Source organism: Seriola aureovittata, chromosome 13 (genome assembly GCF_021018895.1).
Source record: "Seriola aureovittata isolate HTS-2021-v1 ecotype China chromosome 13, ASM2101889v1, whole genome shotgun sequence".
NCBI classification, from domain to species: domain Eukaryota; kingdom Metazoa; phylum Chordata; class Actinopteri; order Carangiformes; family Carangidae; genus Seriola; species Seriola aureovittata.
The window spans coordinates 5,463,907-5,481,939 of NC_079376.1; the positions used below are offsets into that span (position 1 = coordinate 5,463,907).

The following is an 18,033-nucleotide window of genomic DNA, read 5'->3' on the forward strand; positions in this document are numbered from 1 at the left end:
TTCAAAACATTTCACAACTCGGGCTGATACAAAAGATTATTTTCATTTCTGATTAATGCTAATTTCATTTCTGAGTAAATGCTAATTTCAACTTCTCAAATGTCTTATTTCTTAGAAATTTTAAATGATATAAAACAGAAAAGAGGAACTAGAGACTGTGACATTTTTACTGTATTTGCTCAAAAAATTGCTGAAACAATTAATTGATTATAAAAAGAGCTGCTGATTATTTTTCTGTTCATCAAATGATTAATGGCTTAATTTTGATTGATCTGCAATGAAGCTCATACTGGTCTGCACCTCACTGTGAGTGTCACAGCAGGGTTGCCATTAGACTTGGGCGATATCCAACAGGTTATATCTCGATACAGTCCAGCCCAGATATGGCAATACGATATTATCACCGGGGGGAGAGGAGGGGGAGTAATCGTTACATCTCAAAGCTGTCATTTTTACATTTGCGTTTGTGTACCTCTTAAACTAGATTCAACATGTTAATTAATGAATCCACACACTCACATACACACACGCACTTCTTCGGCTGTGTTTACCTGTAAGTGTGGCCAGGAGGCCTCGAGCGTGGGCTCGTCCTCCTCGGGGTCAAACTCATTACTGTCACTGGGCGGAAGGGTCCGGAATATGTTGTGAGACACCTGGAAGACAACACAAAGGACACTTAGAACAAATGAGTGTGCTTGTGTGTGTGTGTGTGTGTGTGTGTGTGTGTGTGTGTGTGTGTGTGTGTGGCTGTAAATGTTTGTGTGCATGAAAACAACTCATGATCAACTTATGACCAAATTCAGGTAAGAATTGCGTGTGTGTGTCTGTGTGTGTGCGTGTGGCGCTGATGACGGCAGCCTGAGGTTGAGCTTCAAAGTCCCAAAAGATGAGAATCTTGAGCGTCCACAATTATAACTTGTTTATACAAGTTGTAAAAATATTTGCTTTCAGGACTTCAGGGGCTCCGCAGCGTTCACATCCAGCGCTGAGTTTTTTTGCCTGACTGTTCAAATACAAATTTAACTGCTTGAATGTGTTTGTGTTGTACATATTCATTCTCTACAAGCCGACAACACACCGACTGTTGAGACCTGAGCTGTGCCTCTCCATCAGCTCCTCGTCTTTCTGTTACTTTCTTCTACTTTCTCTCTCGCCGCTACACAGAGTCATAAAACCTCAGCAAAGTTTTTGCTCACGCTGGAAGATTTTCAGTTTACATAGATGCATTTTTACCTCTAAAAGATTTATTCAAATTAGACAACTTGTGAAGTGTAAAGCCTAAACTTCTAACTCAAAAAGGTCTTAAACATGTGATGGGTGGCTTTCAGTTGACACTCCCTTATGTTAAAAGGGGAAACACTCGATTTAGGAATGTTTTTTATGCCTGGACTGTAACTAGGGTGTAACACAAGCTTCAAACATCTTAAACATAACCCGGCCTTGGATCCTTTCTATCGTCCAGAGTGTATGAGTCCAGTGGGTTTGTAGAATGAGTGCATGTGCCCCCCCTCACCATTTTGACGACCTCGGGGTAGGCCTGTTCTGTCAGGTAGCCCCGGCTGACGGTCACATAGTCCACCAGCTCGTTGAGCGTGGAGCGCTTGTACTCCTTCATCTTGAGGTCCGACAGCGTGTCCATGAAGTCAAAGACAGTACAGCACTGCTGCAGCTTCTTCAGGAACAGCTCCGGCTGCTCCGGCGCTGGCACGTCTGGGCACACGAATCAAACGCACACAAACACAGAGGGAGAGAAAGATGCAGAGAAAAGTTAAGTTAGTACAGACTCCCACAGAAGCCAGAGAGCTGGAACACCAAACTCCACAACATCAAAGATTTAGAATAAAGACAGTGGAGGGAAAAATGGAGACATGGGGCGTCCTGGTCGGACAGACTGTCAGTAACTGTGATGTCACTGGTTTGATCGAGCTGGGACTTTTCCACCCTCCACATGTTTCCTGTAAACTATCAAACGAAACTTGATTTGTTTGTTTGTTGTGCTTTACTTTTTGACAAACTAAAGAAATGAAGTAAAAGGCTTTTTCCTAATTACAGAACAATATCTGTTTAAACTTTTTACTAAGGAGCAATTTGACATTTTTACTTTAGATTTTCTGTTCTGTTTCTGACTATTCTTTTTCCCGACACACATGAAGTGATGTTTAACTCTTTCAGCAGCAGTAAAGTGCCTCTTTGTTAGAAATAGTATAAGCTGAGAGAGCCTCAATCAAATGATACCACCTCTTTCACATTATAACTCCTAGAACTGCCGATTTAGTGCAAGCATGAGTAAGTTTTATAGATCTGAAAAAGGTATTTATAGACGGATTTTAACAATAATGTTTGTCACAGAAAACAAAGGATGCTTCTACTGCAGTTTCCTGCTCTGCATTAGCTCTTCACTCACTCACCCTCCCTGTAAGCCTGCTCTGTTACAGGGAGGATGAGTGTGACAGCCTCATTATCTAGCGGTGAGTGTCTCTGACGGGGGCTGAGCTGTCACAAACCATACGGACGTACAGGCAGAACAGGGCGGCAGGTGTCTTTATTCTGATTCCATAGTGACAGACAAGGCGGAGGGTCGCGCAGAGTTCAGACCTGCAGGGAGACGCTCGATGCTCTTCCCTGATCGCCACAACTCAGACCTGATGTTCCCGTCCCAGCAGGACCGGGCCATTATTATGTAAGAGATAAGCTGCTGCTCCGAAGGCAGCACACCAGTAGCAGTGTGTGTGTGTGTGTGTCTGAAGTGCGAGTATGCTCCGAAAATTACACTTCAAAGTGCTCGTTTGTCATTTTGAATTCTGCTGCACTTCATGTTGAGTCACAAACTGCATATAAATTAGTGAGAAACTTTTCCAGTAACAATGAAATGACTTTTTCACATCATCATCACATGCAGCTGTTCAGAGCCATTAGGAAACAGTGACTAATAATCGTAATAAAAAATGTTTTTTCAAAATTTTCTAACATTTTATTGACCGATTGATTAATTGATATAGTTGTTACTTATTGCTTTGATGTTAACATTTTCAAACCATTAAGACAGGGAGGTCTCACTGAGTTACATCGTCATCAATGAGAGTAAACTGAATATCTTTTGACAGTTGGTCAGACAAAACAAAACAGTTACTATTTTCCTAGCAATTTTACACAAAACGATCAATTGAATAATCAAAAACAATAATCAGTTTAATGGATGATGAAAATAATCAGTTGGAGCCCTTAAGATTTCATAAAGGTTAATTTTGGATTTTATCAAATCAAGAAATCTTAGCAAAATCACATGAGAGAGGATAGAGGCATACTGATGAAGTTAAGTCCACATCATGATTAAAATACATATTTTTCCTTCAACTTTCAGTCGCATAAGGGCCCAGTATCAGTCAGTGTTTTTGTTCTAGATCAAAAATCAATTCAGCAGGTCAGAATGAAAGGCAGAATTAAATCCTCTTCCTGAAGCTCTGAACATTCAAAGTGCAGTTTCCTGTCCTGGGAAACAACCCTGTGCAGATCTCATCAAGTGCATTTAAAGTGATTATACTGAACATGTTTTGATCCAAATGCCACTAGTTACTCACGACCCGCTGGCCCCCTGCTTCAGCTCAGCTCATTGAGGCAGCGTCCAACCAGGCCAGTCACAAACAAACCCAAACCCCGATTGACTGGCAGGAGTCTTGACTGGCTGTGCAGGCTTTAATCCCCGCTCCACAAACACTCCCCCCATAATACCCAGTCATTTATCAGAAAAATTCAACTTCAACTCTTGACTTTTATTAAAAATTCATTTCAAAGTGAAGAATTTAAAACATGATGGAGAATTACTTTCAGTCTGAGGTCGATGGTGCCTCAGTGTTTACGATGAAACAAGGCCATGCATGTGATATGATCACACACTGATCCGAATAAAACTTTCTAACCAGAAAGTTAAAGTAGCTGCACAGTCTACATGCTCACTCTTTTTAAGTTGCCTGGATGAGAGCATCAGAAAGAAGTAACTTCATGTAAATTATCAGAATGCAAACACAAATTCTGTTTTCAGCTAAAAAAGCTCTGATAAAGCCACTGTCCACAACCTGCTCAGCACCAAACAGCAGACAGACACAGCTAGAGAGCAGCTGATGAACATAGAGGAACATCTAGGAGCTAAAGAGCAAGGTGTTCTTCGGGTTTAAGGCCTCAGTATGTGTGTGGACAATCCTACAATCCTGCACAAGGGGTGGGCGATATGGCATTGAAACAATCACTCTTTCCCAGCCTGCGTTGCACTATGGCACGCCCCTAATATGCATGAACGCATTGTGAAATGTGGATATAAAAAGGTGTGTGTGTGTACTTTCAAGATTCAACGGCCAAACACCCTGTGGAATGAAATGCAGGGTGACATATTCTTAAGGCTGCACTAAAGAGGCCAGTGTGTAATAAAGTATTATAACTAGAATATGAGTAAAAAGTAAGAATTAGAAGAAGAATTAGTATCAAAATGTACATGTAGTGTATATCGGCTGGGTGTGTGGGCGGGCTGCGCCATTTTTCAGGATGCAGAGAGGTCAGAGTTCACGGGCCTGAGAAGAGCTGCTTTCTGAATATTTGTGTTGTGGCTACGGAGGCGCACTGTGTGTGTGTGTGTGTGTGTGTGTGTGTGTGTGTGTGTGTGTGTGTGTGTGTGTGTGTAGGTCCTCGTGTATCCTCCTCTCAGTACAGTAGTGTACAGTACGCTGTAGTTCATTACAGTAATTACTGGCTGCAGGATCCGGGGTCGGCTTGTGTTGCAGGAGCCCAGGCCCCGGGCTCCTGCAGCTCTGCCACTATAGGAGCATGTGTACGGCCTTAAAGGAAGCTATTAATAGACAGATAATCACACAGGACACAGTAATCCCTCTACAGAGACACAGAGAGAGAGAGCACAGCTAACCGGCTTGGAGCAAGGCGACTGAGAATGAATGTGAGGGAGAGAGAGAGAGAGAGACTCTACCGCTGCTGTGTATGTGAAAGTGTGTGTAACTGTACTTACAGAGTGTGAGAGACTGTGTGTGTGTGTGTGTGTGTGTGTGGGTGTGTGTGTGTGTGTGTGTGTGTGTGTGTGGCCTAGAATAACCCAGAAACTACCCTTCATTCGCATCAGCTGGGAAGAACCCTGGAGCAGAAATGTTACCACCCCCCCACACACACACACATACATGCGCGCGCGCGCGAGAGCCATGTCCATACATCAGCACAAAGAGCAGCCTGTGGCGGGATGCTGCCAGTCTTTGAGCTCACAAATCAAACCATGAGTAATAGTCTCTAATTGATAAGTTAATCCTGTTAATCAGTAAACCGATCATCATCTATCCCAATTTTCAACGAGACCCTTTAACTTTTTGATCAATTAATACGTTAATTAACACGTTAATTAACAGGGCAGCAGCTAATGATGCCAGGAGCTGAATGAGACATCTTTAAATTACCAATACCAATCTAAAGATATTCAACTTTCAATGCCATACAAAAGAAAACTAAACTTTATTTGGTCTGTATTTTACTGAGGATACCTGGTCAGGTGACCACTTGAGTAGACAGACCTCTCACTCAGATGACCTGGCCTGACTTAATGTTGAATGCAGAACGGTGGGTATGACAGACTGGTTACCTTGCGTACTGATTACCTACTTAAAACTTGCAATAACGTGGAACACCATGGCATGTAACATGACTGCAATGTCCACGGTTCGATCCCAGCCAGGCACTTGTGATGCATGTCACACCTGTCTCTCCTGCCGGTCTCCTCCCCGTCAACTGTCCAACTGTTGTGTGTAAGACTAATGAGGAAAAATGCAGCACACACTTTGCCAGGTTCAAGGTACAATAGCCTTTGAACATAGATCATTATTAGGGCTGAAACAAACAAATACTGACATAATCAAATGTTTGTTCACGTCTATAAAATGTCAGAAAATAGTTTTAAAAAAGTTTCCAAAGCCCAAGTTGACATACTCACATGTCTGACAAACCGTCCAAAACCAAAGACATTTAGTTAAGAGTTAAATGTCAATTGTTTGTTTCAGTAAATAAATGTATATGTCACCTTAGAAGGAATGAAACATCAAACCTTGACAGTGACAGTGCCGCAAAATGCTGCAATTTTTTTCAATCCACATGTGATTTGTGAGAACCTCAGTGTGACCAGAGCTTTCACCCCTCCACCACAATAATTCACCACATTACAGCGAATGTTTCCTGGACAGAGGTGCAGAAGTGCATGGCAAGGACAGCGGGACGCATTAACTGGTTAAACATTCAAAGAATCTTTGCTTATATTTCCGCCCCTGTTTGACACGTGACCTCAGTCTCAGGCCTGCGACTCAGCGTCAAACCACATGTCACCCACGGACCTATAAAGACCTGAGCTGGTGTTTCCTGCTGGCTTCTCTGCTTGTATTGCTGGTATAAGCAAACTAGTTAGTCAGACCAAAGCTAAATGACATTATAATAGAAGAAAGCTCATTAACATACCTACACCTGCTCAACTTCTCAGGCTACATGAACCTGCTACTTATGACAATGATTTCAAGTTTAAGCATCTTTAATCTCTCATAAATTCAGCTGATCTTCTGGAGTCGCTCAGATGAACACACTGACCGGACCAATTTGTCGTAAGACCTAAACTGAAGCTCTTCCATGACTAAAACTGCCCATATCACTGAGGGAATTTACTTTTCCCATCCATCTTTATCCCCAAATCCATTTAGCTGGTACAAATGTGATCTTTTTTAATCCAGCAGCCACTGTGGCCAGTGGATGAAAAATGAGGGCTGACGTGAGTGTTTGGCAGTGGCCGATCCACTCCGTCAGCCTCTCTGTGCATAAGCCAACCATCATTTGGAGGATTATTATGGCTGTATCACAGCAGCGGCTAGAGGAAGTCACTGGGGGTAGTAAAGTGGGCTTTATTACAAAATGTGTCAGGTTTAGTTGATTGCGGCATTCTATGTGCTTGTTTATAATTGTTGATATTTTCTGACATAGGTTGGTAGTACATTCAAACGTTAACTTGACAATGTTTGGGTTAAGGTTAATGACAGCTGGGGTTAAGATCTGGATGTTAAAGATTAGTCTAAGAAGCGTCAAGGGGCCTCTGTCTCTAGGGGGTCTAGAACGATACATCCAATCAGTGTCCTCCAAAGATATTAATTATGGTTTTGCCATACAAGCAAAATAGAAGCCCACATATGTCACGTGTTGTGGTGATTAACAGCTATTTAATTGGTTGAAGAAACAATAGAGCTTTGTAGGTGGGATTAAGAACGGGATGTCTTCTGCCTATAACAGAGCCAGCAACCAAGACATGGCCATGAAAATAACAACCTTTGATGAGAACCAAGAACCATCATTTATTTCCGTCTCTGACAGAACCCCCCCTCTAGAAACCACTACTTCATAGTAAATACATTTGCTCTGTTTGTGCATTTTAACTCACAAACTTATCAATCTACTGCAGACTCAATTAAACAAACTCCCCCTGAGCCACAGCGAGAATATTGGAGAGAATTTTTGTCGTGTTCAAAGAAACATCAAACTGGATTCAGATATGAGCAGCTCTTGGCAATGATTCAATATTACTGTGGTCTCATATTTCCATGGTCTCATTTCAGGATAATGTACTCTGTTGTCCAAATGAATGATTTAATGCGGATTTTAATGTCACATACAGAGTTTTGTCTAATGCAGAACAGTTGAACTTCAATTTGATTATTTTCACGTGTAATTTTTCATAGATTTTGAGTTGTGGTAAATACCAATACAGAAAAAAAATATATATATATACGTATTAATACACACAAAATATTTACATGTTTTCTTTGTCACAATATTCTGGACTGTTGATCAGTCACAAAGAGACACTTGAAGATGTCATTTCCCACAGACTGAGGTGACAATGAGCATTTTTCACTATTTTCTGGATTTTGTAGAAAAAAGGATTGACCAAAAAGATAATCAGCACATTCATTTTCATTCTTTAAGTGAAGATGGGACCTGCTTGTCTGCCGTGCGACCGTTCTCGCTGACAGAACAGGTTCATTTCTAAATAAAAACATGTAGCAGCGCAGATTTGAACCTGGTGTTCTAGGAAACGAGTGGCGATAGAGGATGACTGTTGACACCAGGTCGCAGAACTATAAAAGCATCACTGTTCCTCATGAAGCAAACTGGTCTCATATCAACACGACTATTCTGAGATACTTTATGAGTGCGGCCCGGGCCTGTGGAAACACTGATGCTCTGCTCTGGTTTCAGCCGTCTTAGCCTGGTTTTCTCCTCCTTGCTTGTTCTGTTTCTCAAGCTTTGGAAGAGACTCTCATCTGGGCTCCCTTGGCAGAGGAAGAGAGAAGTCGCTGCTGCTTAATTAATGGTGGAAAAAAGCTTAACGACTCACAGCACGAGAGAGAGAGAGAGCAGTTGGATGGCTCACCACAGGAACTCCTTTAAGTTAGGCTAATTACATAACAGCATCAATCTATTGAACACAGGCTCAGAGACTAGCAGCTTGTAAATGTACACATCCATCTTTAAGGAAGAGTAGCTTGTAAATTATGTTGTTTTAATGTTGTTGTGTGTGCTTGTTTTGATGATCTTTAGTGCTAAGTCTCAAATATGGTATCTAATTAGAAAAAGCATAGACTCTGCAGAAGATGTGCTCAGGGAAAAACATGGTGTGTCTTCCAGATTACATCAGCAACTGATTATTCCAGCAGCCAAACGTGACTTGGCAGTGCTCACTTAGTCCGGTCATCAAAATTAAGTGCAAACCTGCTCCAAAACTGCACAAGTGCAACTATCACAACCCTGAAACCACAGGGGAAATTTTCAAAACAAACAAAATGTGTTTTTGAAATGAAACACTCAGAGGTGTCACATTGTTATCTGTACAAAGTGACAGAAATGAAGGAGCTGGGAGGTTCAGGAAAACCAGATAAACAAAGGTTTCTGCCTCAGAGCCATGAACATGTGGGTGATAGGCACCGCAACTGCCTAACTGCTTCATGTGTGGTTATTTAATGGCCACTGGATGTACTTAGCGGCTCCCCCACGCTGACGGTGTATAAATGCATGGCAGGGCACCGCATTCTTTGGTAAACAACTTCCACTAATGGAGCTGTTTTGAAAGGAGCAACATGGTTGAAAACACAGATCGTGCAACTGAAAACAACCCTCCACCGCCAGCGAGAATGTAGTAAGAAATAAGTCCAGACACAAACGCAGAGGGATCATAGTGTAGCTTGAGCGCCTGAGTCAAGTGACTGAAAAGCTAACTGACAAAATTAGTCAAAGTCATGGGGATGATTAACTAAACTGGACAGTGCATCCACACCCGCACCCATTCTCAAGAACAAAAATTGGCACCTTCTTCACGTCACATAGCTCATATACTGTGTTGCCTTTGGCCAAATGCTGGTAACATCTGGGCAAATGTTTTCTGCCGTACCTGCAGTTTGAGCAGGTAGCTGTCTTGACTTTCAGACTGTATAGAAAATGGGTCTTGAAGAGGCTGCACATTTAAAAAAAAAAAAAAAAAAAAACACTTAAATCCTGCAATTTGCAGTTACAGACTTTTTTTATGTTCTCAAGGTGGAGAGGTGAGAACACCTACAAGATGCTGCAAGATACATCTTAGGAGTTGCTAGACATGGGGACAGTGGACATTGCTTTTTATGAGAGATCACAAGCCAAAACAGGCAGAAACCACAGTGCTTTGACAAACTAGAACGTATATATTTCATAAATATTATGATGCATTTCAGGTTATTTTTCCCTCTTACATTTATGTCAAAAATGTGGAAATAAAGACCTCATTTGGCTGCTGACTTTTATAACATCATAGCTTGTTTATCATTGGAAAATACCTCACTATTCCAGGGCTGTACTGTTGCATGCAGTGCTACACAGGTTTTAGTGGAAATACAAGTCTGGGAAGAGAAACATAGGAAGGTGTAAGATGACCAGTAGACGCACTCTTTCAGAGCAGTCCACACACACTCAGTGTAAAGGGGAAAACCCCTTGTCTCTAAAAGCAGCGGGCTTGAGTTACGGTGTGGGGGGGGAAGAGAGAGAGAGAGAGAGAGAGAGAGAGAGAGAGAGAGAGAGAGAGAGAGAGAGAGAGAGAGAGAGAGAGAGCAGCTCCAACAGATGGACTCAGCAGGTGACTGGACCCCGGCCTGAAGGTCAGTTTGTAGGGCGTTATGTACTGACTATGACGATATTATGTATGTACACAAACTACCAGGGTTCCATTCAGCCGTCACAAACAGCCATCATAAAGGTATAAACAGAGGAGGTTAAGGTGGACCTGAGATTAGTCCAACAATCAGGGCTATTGACAGAGGAATGTCAAGGCGCTGTGGGTGTGACCTTTGTGTTCCTCGCTGCTGGTGGCTTCTAATTAACCTGATTAACCCGCAGAGAGGTGCAGCTTTTCTGCCCACATGCAGCCTTTAATTGCTGGTCACATGAACAGTCAGGGGTAAAGGAAGCCTCATCAATAGTTAGGAAATGTTTTAAAGGTTTCGTCACTTTCTCGCCTGTAAAAGCACGTGAGCTTCTTAGTGGCTGAATATGGCAGATGAAGCTTTCTATGCAGTTTGTCTGAGTGACTGTAAACAGGAGCAGCTGATAAATACTTTAAACTAAAGCATACACTGGAAGAATAAAATTGACTAATGATTTATCTGACTACTGTTGGCATCTTTGCAAAATCCTTATGTCAACAAAATCAATTAACTTTCTTTCTTTTCTGAAATTTAAAGTTTTTTCCTACAAATCAAAACAAAATCAGCCAATTTCTTTCGAAGATATATATGTAACAGTGCATATGTCACAAATACACACATCTGTACATGAGGCTCTGTTATGAGAGTTACATGCTTATAACAGAACAATACACTTCAACTCAATGACCCAGATTTTATTGTGCTTGACTGCTCTCTAATACGTCTAATGTCTTTAAATCTTTCCTAAAATTCACTAGCATATGTATTGGAGCCGAGCCACTATGAACTAATCCCAGATATAATCGGTATTGGCCAACATGTCAGTCATTAAAACACAAAACTGCATTACAGAAATGCCTAAATCTGGGCACCAGAGATCAAAGACAAGTTTATTTTTTAACTTTAACTTGTCCAGCTCTGAATCTTTCTGCTCCATGTTTCTTCCTGAGTGTAGTAAACTACAGTTGCTGTCGATCAAGTACACAAATATGAAATCATGTGTCCCTTTAAAAAGGGGCTATTTGTAAGTTTTCTCAGCCGCAAAACATGGTTTCTCGCCAGGAGCAGGTGGTGGTGATTGTCGATTGACAAGAGCTTCATCCATTGTTGCGTTTACAAGACAAAAGGTTATAATACATCCTCTGAGCAGGGCTACATCTTCAGGGCAGATTTGAGGCTATAGTGTGTCGCCATCAGGGAGTGGCGAGACGGGCCGGGGCTCGCTGGTTAGTGTGCAAACTTCAGTAGAAGAAAACACATGATGAGAGACAAGAGTTAACATTGGTGTTTCTTTCCACCTCTGGAGACAACTTTTAGCAAGTGAAGGAATGAAGTTTGATGCTGAACTCACAAGATTTCTTCTAGACTGGAAAGCAAGCAATGTTAATGCTAACGTTAGCCATGTAGCAATAGAAAAACTCACAAACAGCCCCTCTAAAGCTTTAAAAAAATAACAGCAATTTCTACAGTTGCCATTAAAAACACTGTGGAAAACAACTGCCTCTTTTTGAATGAAGCTCAAGGATCTGATATCTGATGATACGTAGTGGTTCTGCATCTTAAGGCACTTGTATATAGGCTCCAGCTTTCAGCCAAACCTCCGCTTCTACAATAAACATTACCGAACTAAATTTATACATACAAGCACCTTCATCACAGCCGAAAATGTGCGTCATGTTTCCTGTGGGGGAGCACAGTTTCCCAGCAGTCACTGCTGTCGCTACTGGGCCCATAAGCGATTGAGGTTAAACATTACATAAAGGATTACAGTGAGAAGAGCTGACTGTCATAACATCTGTTCTGTTTGGTCCTCAAAGCAAAGGAAGACAGACATGACCCAGCAACATGGCTGTTATCAGCTGTTGATGCAAATCTCCACAGGAAGCGGGCACACGACCAGCTGCTCGACAGTCATGACGCTGTGGTGACACTCGCATGTGTGCACACATGTACACACATTTGGTTGATACAGTGCAGCGGTGTCCTGTGCCAGACACGCACACAACACAATACAGTTGCTGCAGGAGTCAAGTCGACCTTGTGTAAAGTTATAGAAGCGCTTCAGAGATTCAGGCTTTTGTGCAAAATACTTCAAGAGTTCAAGGATTTATTTTTATTTTCATGAAGTTTGGTGACATAAAACATAACTCTATGGTCTCACTGAACTACTTTCTCAAAAAAAAAAAGTCTTGAGGGGGAGGATAGATCAAGTTGGCCCTGTATTTTACACCACAGGAAGCCAAAACATACAACTGATATGCACTAGTGTGCAAAAGTTTTAGGCACTATAAATGTTTGGATTCTTATTCCACCACACAGTCCCATCAGGAGGCATCTGATTGGTCCCAAATTCATTCTGCAGCAGGACAACAAGCCAAACATACAGCCAAATAATGAAAAAGTGGACTGCACCAGCCAAACTGAAAAAAGTGTAACCATGGCAGCCAAGTCAAACGAATGCTAAACTGGATCACAGTGCACCATACCTGGTGCAATTAGTGCAATACAGAGCACTTTAGGTGCAGTTACTTTCATTTTGTGTTATCGATTATTCTATATAACTCATTAACTGAATCTATAAAATGTCATTAATGGCAAAAATGCTCAAAGAAAAGTCTGGTTTTGTCTGACCAGCAGTTCAAAGTCAAAAGCTATTCAACTTAAAATGATATAAAACAAAACAAAAAAAAATAAATAAAAAAATAAAAAAAAACAGCAAAATCTTCACATTAGAGAAGCTGGAACCAGAGAGTGTTTGGCTTTTTTGCATGATGGATGATTTAAAAATGAGACTGTACGACTTTTGCGGCTATTGTGGCCGCAAATGATGATTATAGGATGAACATTTAAATAAATACATGATAAAACGTACTGTAGTCTAACAGAAGAACAAGTAGAAAAGAGTTGAAGTCAGCAAACTGACTCAGCAGTGTTAGTCACATACAAATAGCTGGCTTAGGTTTGATAACATTAGCCACTATTAGCTACTGGGCAGACCAGACCAAGTCAGGCTGCAGCTGCTAAACACCTGAGTGTGATGAATAGAGCAACAACTTTAGTTTTGCTTATCAGTTACACAGTCCCACTTTAAAGGATTAGCCGACTATTAAAATTGTGAACAGTAATTTCCTGTTAATCAACTGATGTTTTCAGCTGAATCAGAGCTGACTAAAGGACTGACATCGAAGCACAAATAAAATCTAATGACACTGTGTCCCAGTCCATGCTGTAGCAGTTTCATGCCGTTTCCTTGTCTAACACTGTACTGTGGTAGATTTGTACTTCAGATACCAGCACTGAAGTCAGACCCTGCAGTGCATGTTCTTCTAGCACAACACTGACAGTCGAATACTCATGTCAGGTTAGAGACGGCCCAGTCTGCACTGTGCTATACATTCAGCTACTGTACATACATGTACCGGCCCTGTACAGGCACCAGTGCAGGATTTGTGTAATGGAAGACCTCGAACATATAAATATACATTCATGACCCAGAAAGGAGCTCCCTGTGCCCCTATCTCCATGTTCTCAGGTCTCATATAATCATCCGTGCAAGGCGCCAGGCTGCTGTCAATCATTAACACGCACAGTCGTCCTGGTAAACTTTGCTCCTGCTACTGCAGCCAACAACATGGCAGATGGCAGAGCTGTGGAGGGCCTAGTCACTTTCACTAGGTAACAAGGTGTCACAGGGACTAAAATGTCTGAATTAAATCTGACTGAGAGAAACTATGAGGCTCCTGTAAGCTCTGTCACAGACCTGTTTTATTTCCTTTTGAACTCCTCATGCTCTTTATATTTTTGTCTTGGAGCACTTTGGATCCCAGTAACCTTAAACCACAGAACACCTTCCCAAGCTCAGACACTAAAACCCAACAGCAGCACCCCCTGCTTTCTCTAATTTTGCCTTTCTGTTGCTGGAGTCTGGTACTGACACCCACCAAGGGTTAGGGGTTACATTCCCTGTACAGTTCAATGAGTAAACATAACATAAAAACATCACGCAGCCTTCGGTGCACGGGTTTCTATTCCTCCTTGAGCTGGATATTAATGCTTGTTGCATCATGGGCCTGAACAATTAATCGAAACATGATCAATTGGAGTATGGCAAGTGTAATATCCAAATCATAGAAGCTGATATTTCTTAAACAATTAAATAAAGAAATGAGGCAGTGTAGTGCTACATGATGTAAGGGAACACGCTTGTTTGGTTCACACCCATGAAAAGACACATCATTTCACAACAGTTGCCAGTTATGCGTCACAATAACAAAGATAATCAATTGAATGTTCATTAACAGCCAACTGCTGTTAATTGATATTAGTGTCAAATGCTGCACTAACTCTATTAGTTAGTAAAAAGATTATTCGACAAATCAATTACAAAAAATTAAATAAAATCAGTGTGCAACAAATTAGATTATCTATTAATCATTTAGCCAATAAATAAATAGATACAGGTTTCAGTTTCTAAACAGTGAATATTTGCTGGTTCATTGTAAACCGAGAGTCTGTGGGTTTTGGGCTGTTGGTCAGAGAAAACATGATGTTTTAAGACACCACCTCAAGCTGTAGGAAACTGTGATGGGTGTTTTTTTACTAGTTTATAATCCAATTGATTTATTAATGGAGAAGATAATCAGCTGATCAACTGATGATGAAAAGTAGCTGTAGCCCCAGCTGAATGATGAAAGTCTCAGGTAATTAAGTTTCTCTGTCATGTTGCAGTTAATAATCAATCAGGTAAAAAACTAAGGGGATTTACAATAGTTTAAACTTACAGAAAACCTGCAATCCTCACACTGCAGATGATGAAACCTACAGATGTTTGAAATTTTTATTTAGTAAAAAACCTTAAAATGTTAAATCATTTGTAGAAAAAGTTGTTCACTGTCCCCACCGTAACCCTGTCCATCAAAAAATCCATTAATAGACTGATAGACTTATTAAAGCATGAATATTTTTATGTATTTCAATATGGTTGAACATGAGTGGCAGTAAAGTTCCTGAAGAGACGGATTTCTTGAAATATAATTTGTGCCACAGGTGAGGAAATGGCTTTACAATCTGTAGGTGTAAAGACACCGACAGACGCTTTAAGGCTTAAACATTTTACCTTCTTTACTTTTTCTGCGATCAAAGCAGACATTAACATTATACATGTAAATGTACACATCTAATTTCCTTTAAGTCTAAAGCATCAACAACCACAGTGGCAGTGCAGCGTTGTTTGGCTCTGGCTGGACAGACCTTCAAATAACTGACAGGTCACAGGTTTGAACCCGGTGACAGCTGATGTGTCATGTCAACGTTTCCTTGAGTAAGATGCTGTTTCGAGAGCATCAGCACAAAGTCTGAAGTGTAAACGCTGCCCTCTGAGGCGGCGGCGGCAGCAGGAATGATCATCTGGGACGGTTCACACAAAGGCCGCCTTCACGAGTCCAGGTGAGCCCGCTAGGACGCTCACAGGAGCCACATAGCAGGAATTCCTCCAGCTGTGGGCAGCACAGAATCAAACTTAACACAACGCAGCGCAACACAGGAGGTACCTGTCCTTCACTTCAGTTCACTATTCACCTCCTGCTGCAGAGTTTTCCTAACACAACAGCCAAGTCTGCCACTGGTCAACACGCAACAAGCTTGTGTGGTGTCAGACGAAGATGGGTCTCCGTCAGCACGTGCTAATCTTCCCTGCCTTGAGGTGGATTAGGGTTGGTTTAGATTTTATCTATTAGGTCTGGGTCCAAACTTCAACACTTCTTTGGAGCCGATTCAAATGTGTCGTGCCAAATATTTAAGACTTGGAACTCAAACTTGCTTTCATTCTTATTTTACTGCACATCTGTATATTTTTTGCTAATGGTATGATTTTATCAATTGCTTTGTCTGTTTGTTTTGTTTTGGCTGTTGTTGTCTCTCCTTAGACTACACATCACAATCAATGCATTTCAGTATTTTATTCTACTTTCATACCTGTAGTGTCTCATGGTTTTGTGGCATTTTAGCCCAAATAGCGACAAGAGTTAAAATTAGAGACAGATATAAAGTCTCTGTGCATGTGTTTCATGCTTTTTCTTTGGAACTATGGTAAATTGCATCATCCCTATTAAATAAATAAACTAAATTGGTTTCACTTATTTCTATTAGACTAGCTACTATGTGTATTCATTGACTTCCTGTAATACATTATGTGTTGCATTGTCTTTTATCCATTAGAAGAAGAAGAAAAAAAAAACAGAGGCTTGAACTGAAAAAAAATTGAAAGACGTTTTCAGACACTTGTGCAGTGTGAAATTATGTTATTGCCATTTCCTGACATTTTCTAGACTTCTATTAAGCCCTATACTGTAAACACTCTACATGTGCGTTGACACATGTAGATGGAAGCTCAGCAGGCCCAAACGTAACTTCACTCCACTTCAGTAATCTTTAAGTGGAAAAGGAGATTTCCTTGCAAATCCCGGCTTCTTTTGACGTTTCGTGCCAGTTTAAACTCGGAACCGGTTTGATCCCCGAGCCACAGACTAAATCCACGTAGTCGAATGCCAACATTTGCTCTACTAACAACACATTCTTCCATGAGGAATCATATGGATAAAATGTACTCATTCCATCAGTGAACTTTCCATTCTCCTCTCAGCCAGTAAAAACACTCGTCTTCTGTTACCATCCCAGTCCATTTTAAGTCTACCTTTCCATCTGCCTCTCTCTCTCTCTCTCTCACACACTCTCTCACACACACACACACACACACACACACACACACACACACACACGACAGGCTGGGCCGGCTGGTAGTAGCAACAGCCCCTGACAGCAGAGGCTAACTTTAACACTCCATGCTCCTGTGCTAGCAAGTATGCGCTCCCCCACAACACCCGCACATAAAAAAATGTCACTCACTTAATCAGGTTTCCGCTCCCTGTTAGGCACCAACAGTAGCAAACGACGGTCATGAACGTCGCTGGGTGAGCTGATTTGAGCCAAACATGTGAACAACAGAAGTTTTAGCAGACCCACGCTCCTCCTGTGTCTTGTTTGTAGCGAGTGGGGCTGGAAAAATGTAAAGAGACACCTCGTGGATCAGGTTTCTCCTGAGGGGAGGACGTGGAGGGGAGGGAAGACACGGCAGCGTGTCGGTGGGCTTCATTGGCCAAACAGAGACCAGAGGAAGCCGCAGAGAGGCCGGGGGGGTGGGGGGCGGTGCAGCATTGTACATCTCTCTCTTTCTGTCTATTTTTTGCTCCTCTCTTTTTGAAAGCCTGCTGCCCAGGGAGGTCAGAGGCAGATCAGTCCTCCTACATAAGGTGGACATGAGCCTGAGACGTGAGAGGAACCTAATTCAGGTTGAAAATGGCGACAACACGTTCAACCACAGGAGGATTTGCCCCCATTAGCGCGGGCTGCTGCTGAAATCAGTTATGTTCTTCAACAGACAGTGTTACTCATGTTTTCCCCGTTTATGCCACAGCATCTGTGATAGGGGGGGGGGGGGGACGTGACCACCTCCAGGACACCGGGGAGGAGCACGAGGACAAGACACCTGATTTTTATTCACAAATCTTTCTCCTCTCCTCACACGGATGTTGGTGGACTTCAGATTTACCCCTGGGACTTTCAGTTTGCCAGCCAGACTCAACAGGCACAGGGACTGTAAAAACTCATGGCTGGTGGTAATTGTCCTTTTTCCTCTGTTGGATAGCAGTTCTTACTTAAATGTATTTGTCTACGTCTTTTCTTTGGAGAAAGGTAAATGTGAGTTAAGTATGTTTTGACTGGGGTTGTTCTT

At 41.8% G+C, this 18,033-nt stretch overlaps 1 protein-coding gene across 6 annotated transcripts in view; it reads right to left on the reverse strand.

Moving 5' to 3' along the window:
• Positions 1 to 18,033, reverse strand: part of ppp2r5eb (protein phosphatase 2, regulatory subunit B', epsilon isoform b) — a 48,434-nt gene that overhangs the window by 11,431 nt on the left and 18,970 nt on the right. For 5 of the 6 annotated variants that reach the window (XM_056394336.1, XM_056394334.1, XM_056394337.1 and 2 more), the window contains exons 3-4: positions 1,514 to 1,710; positions 552 to 653 (exon numbers count right to left, since the gene is read on the reverse strand). In XM_056394336.1, the coding sequence (XP_056250311.1) occupies positions 552 to 653; positions 1,514 to 1,710 (299 nt within the window). Of the gene's footprint in view, positions 1 to 551; positions 654 to 1,513; positions 1,711 to 17,147; positions 17,303 to 18,033 lie in introns of those variants that run through there. The other variant, XM_056394338.1, reaches the window with a different exon arrangement.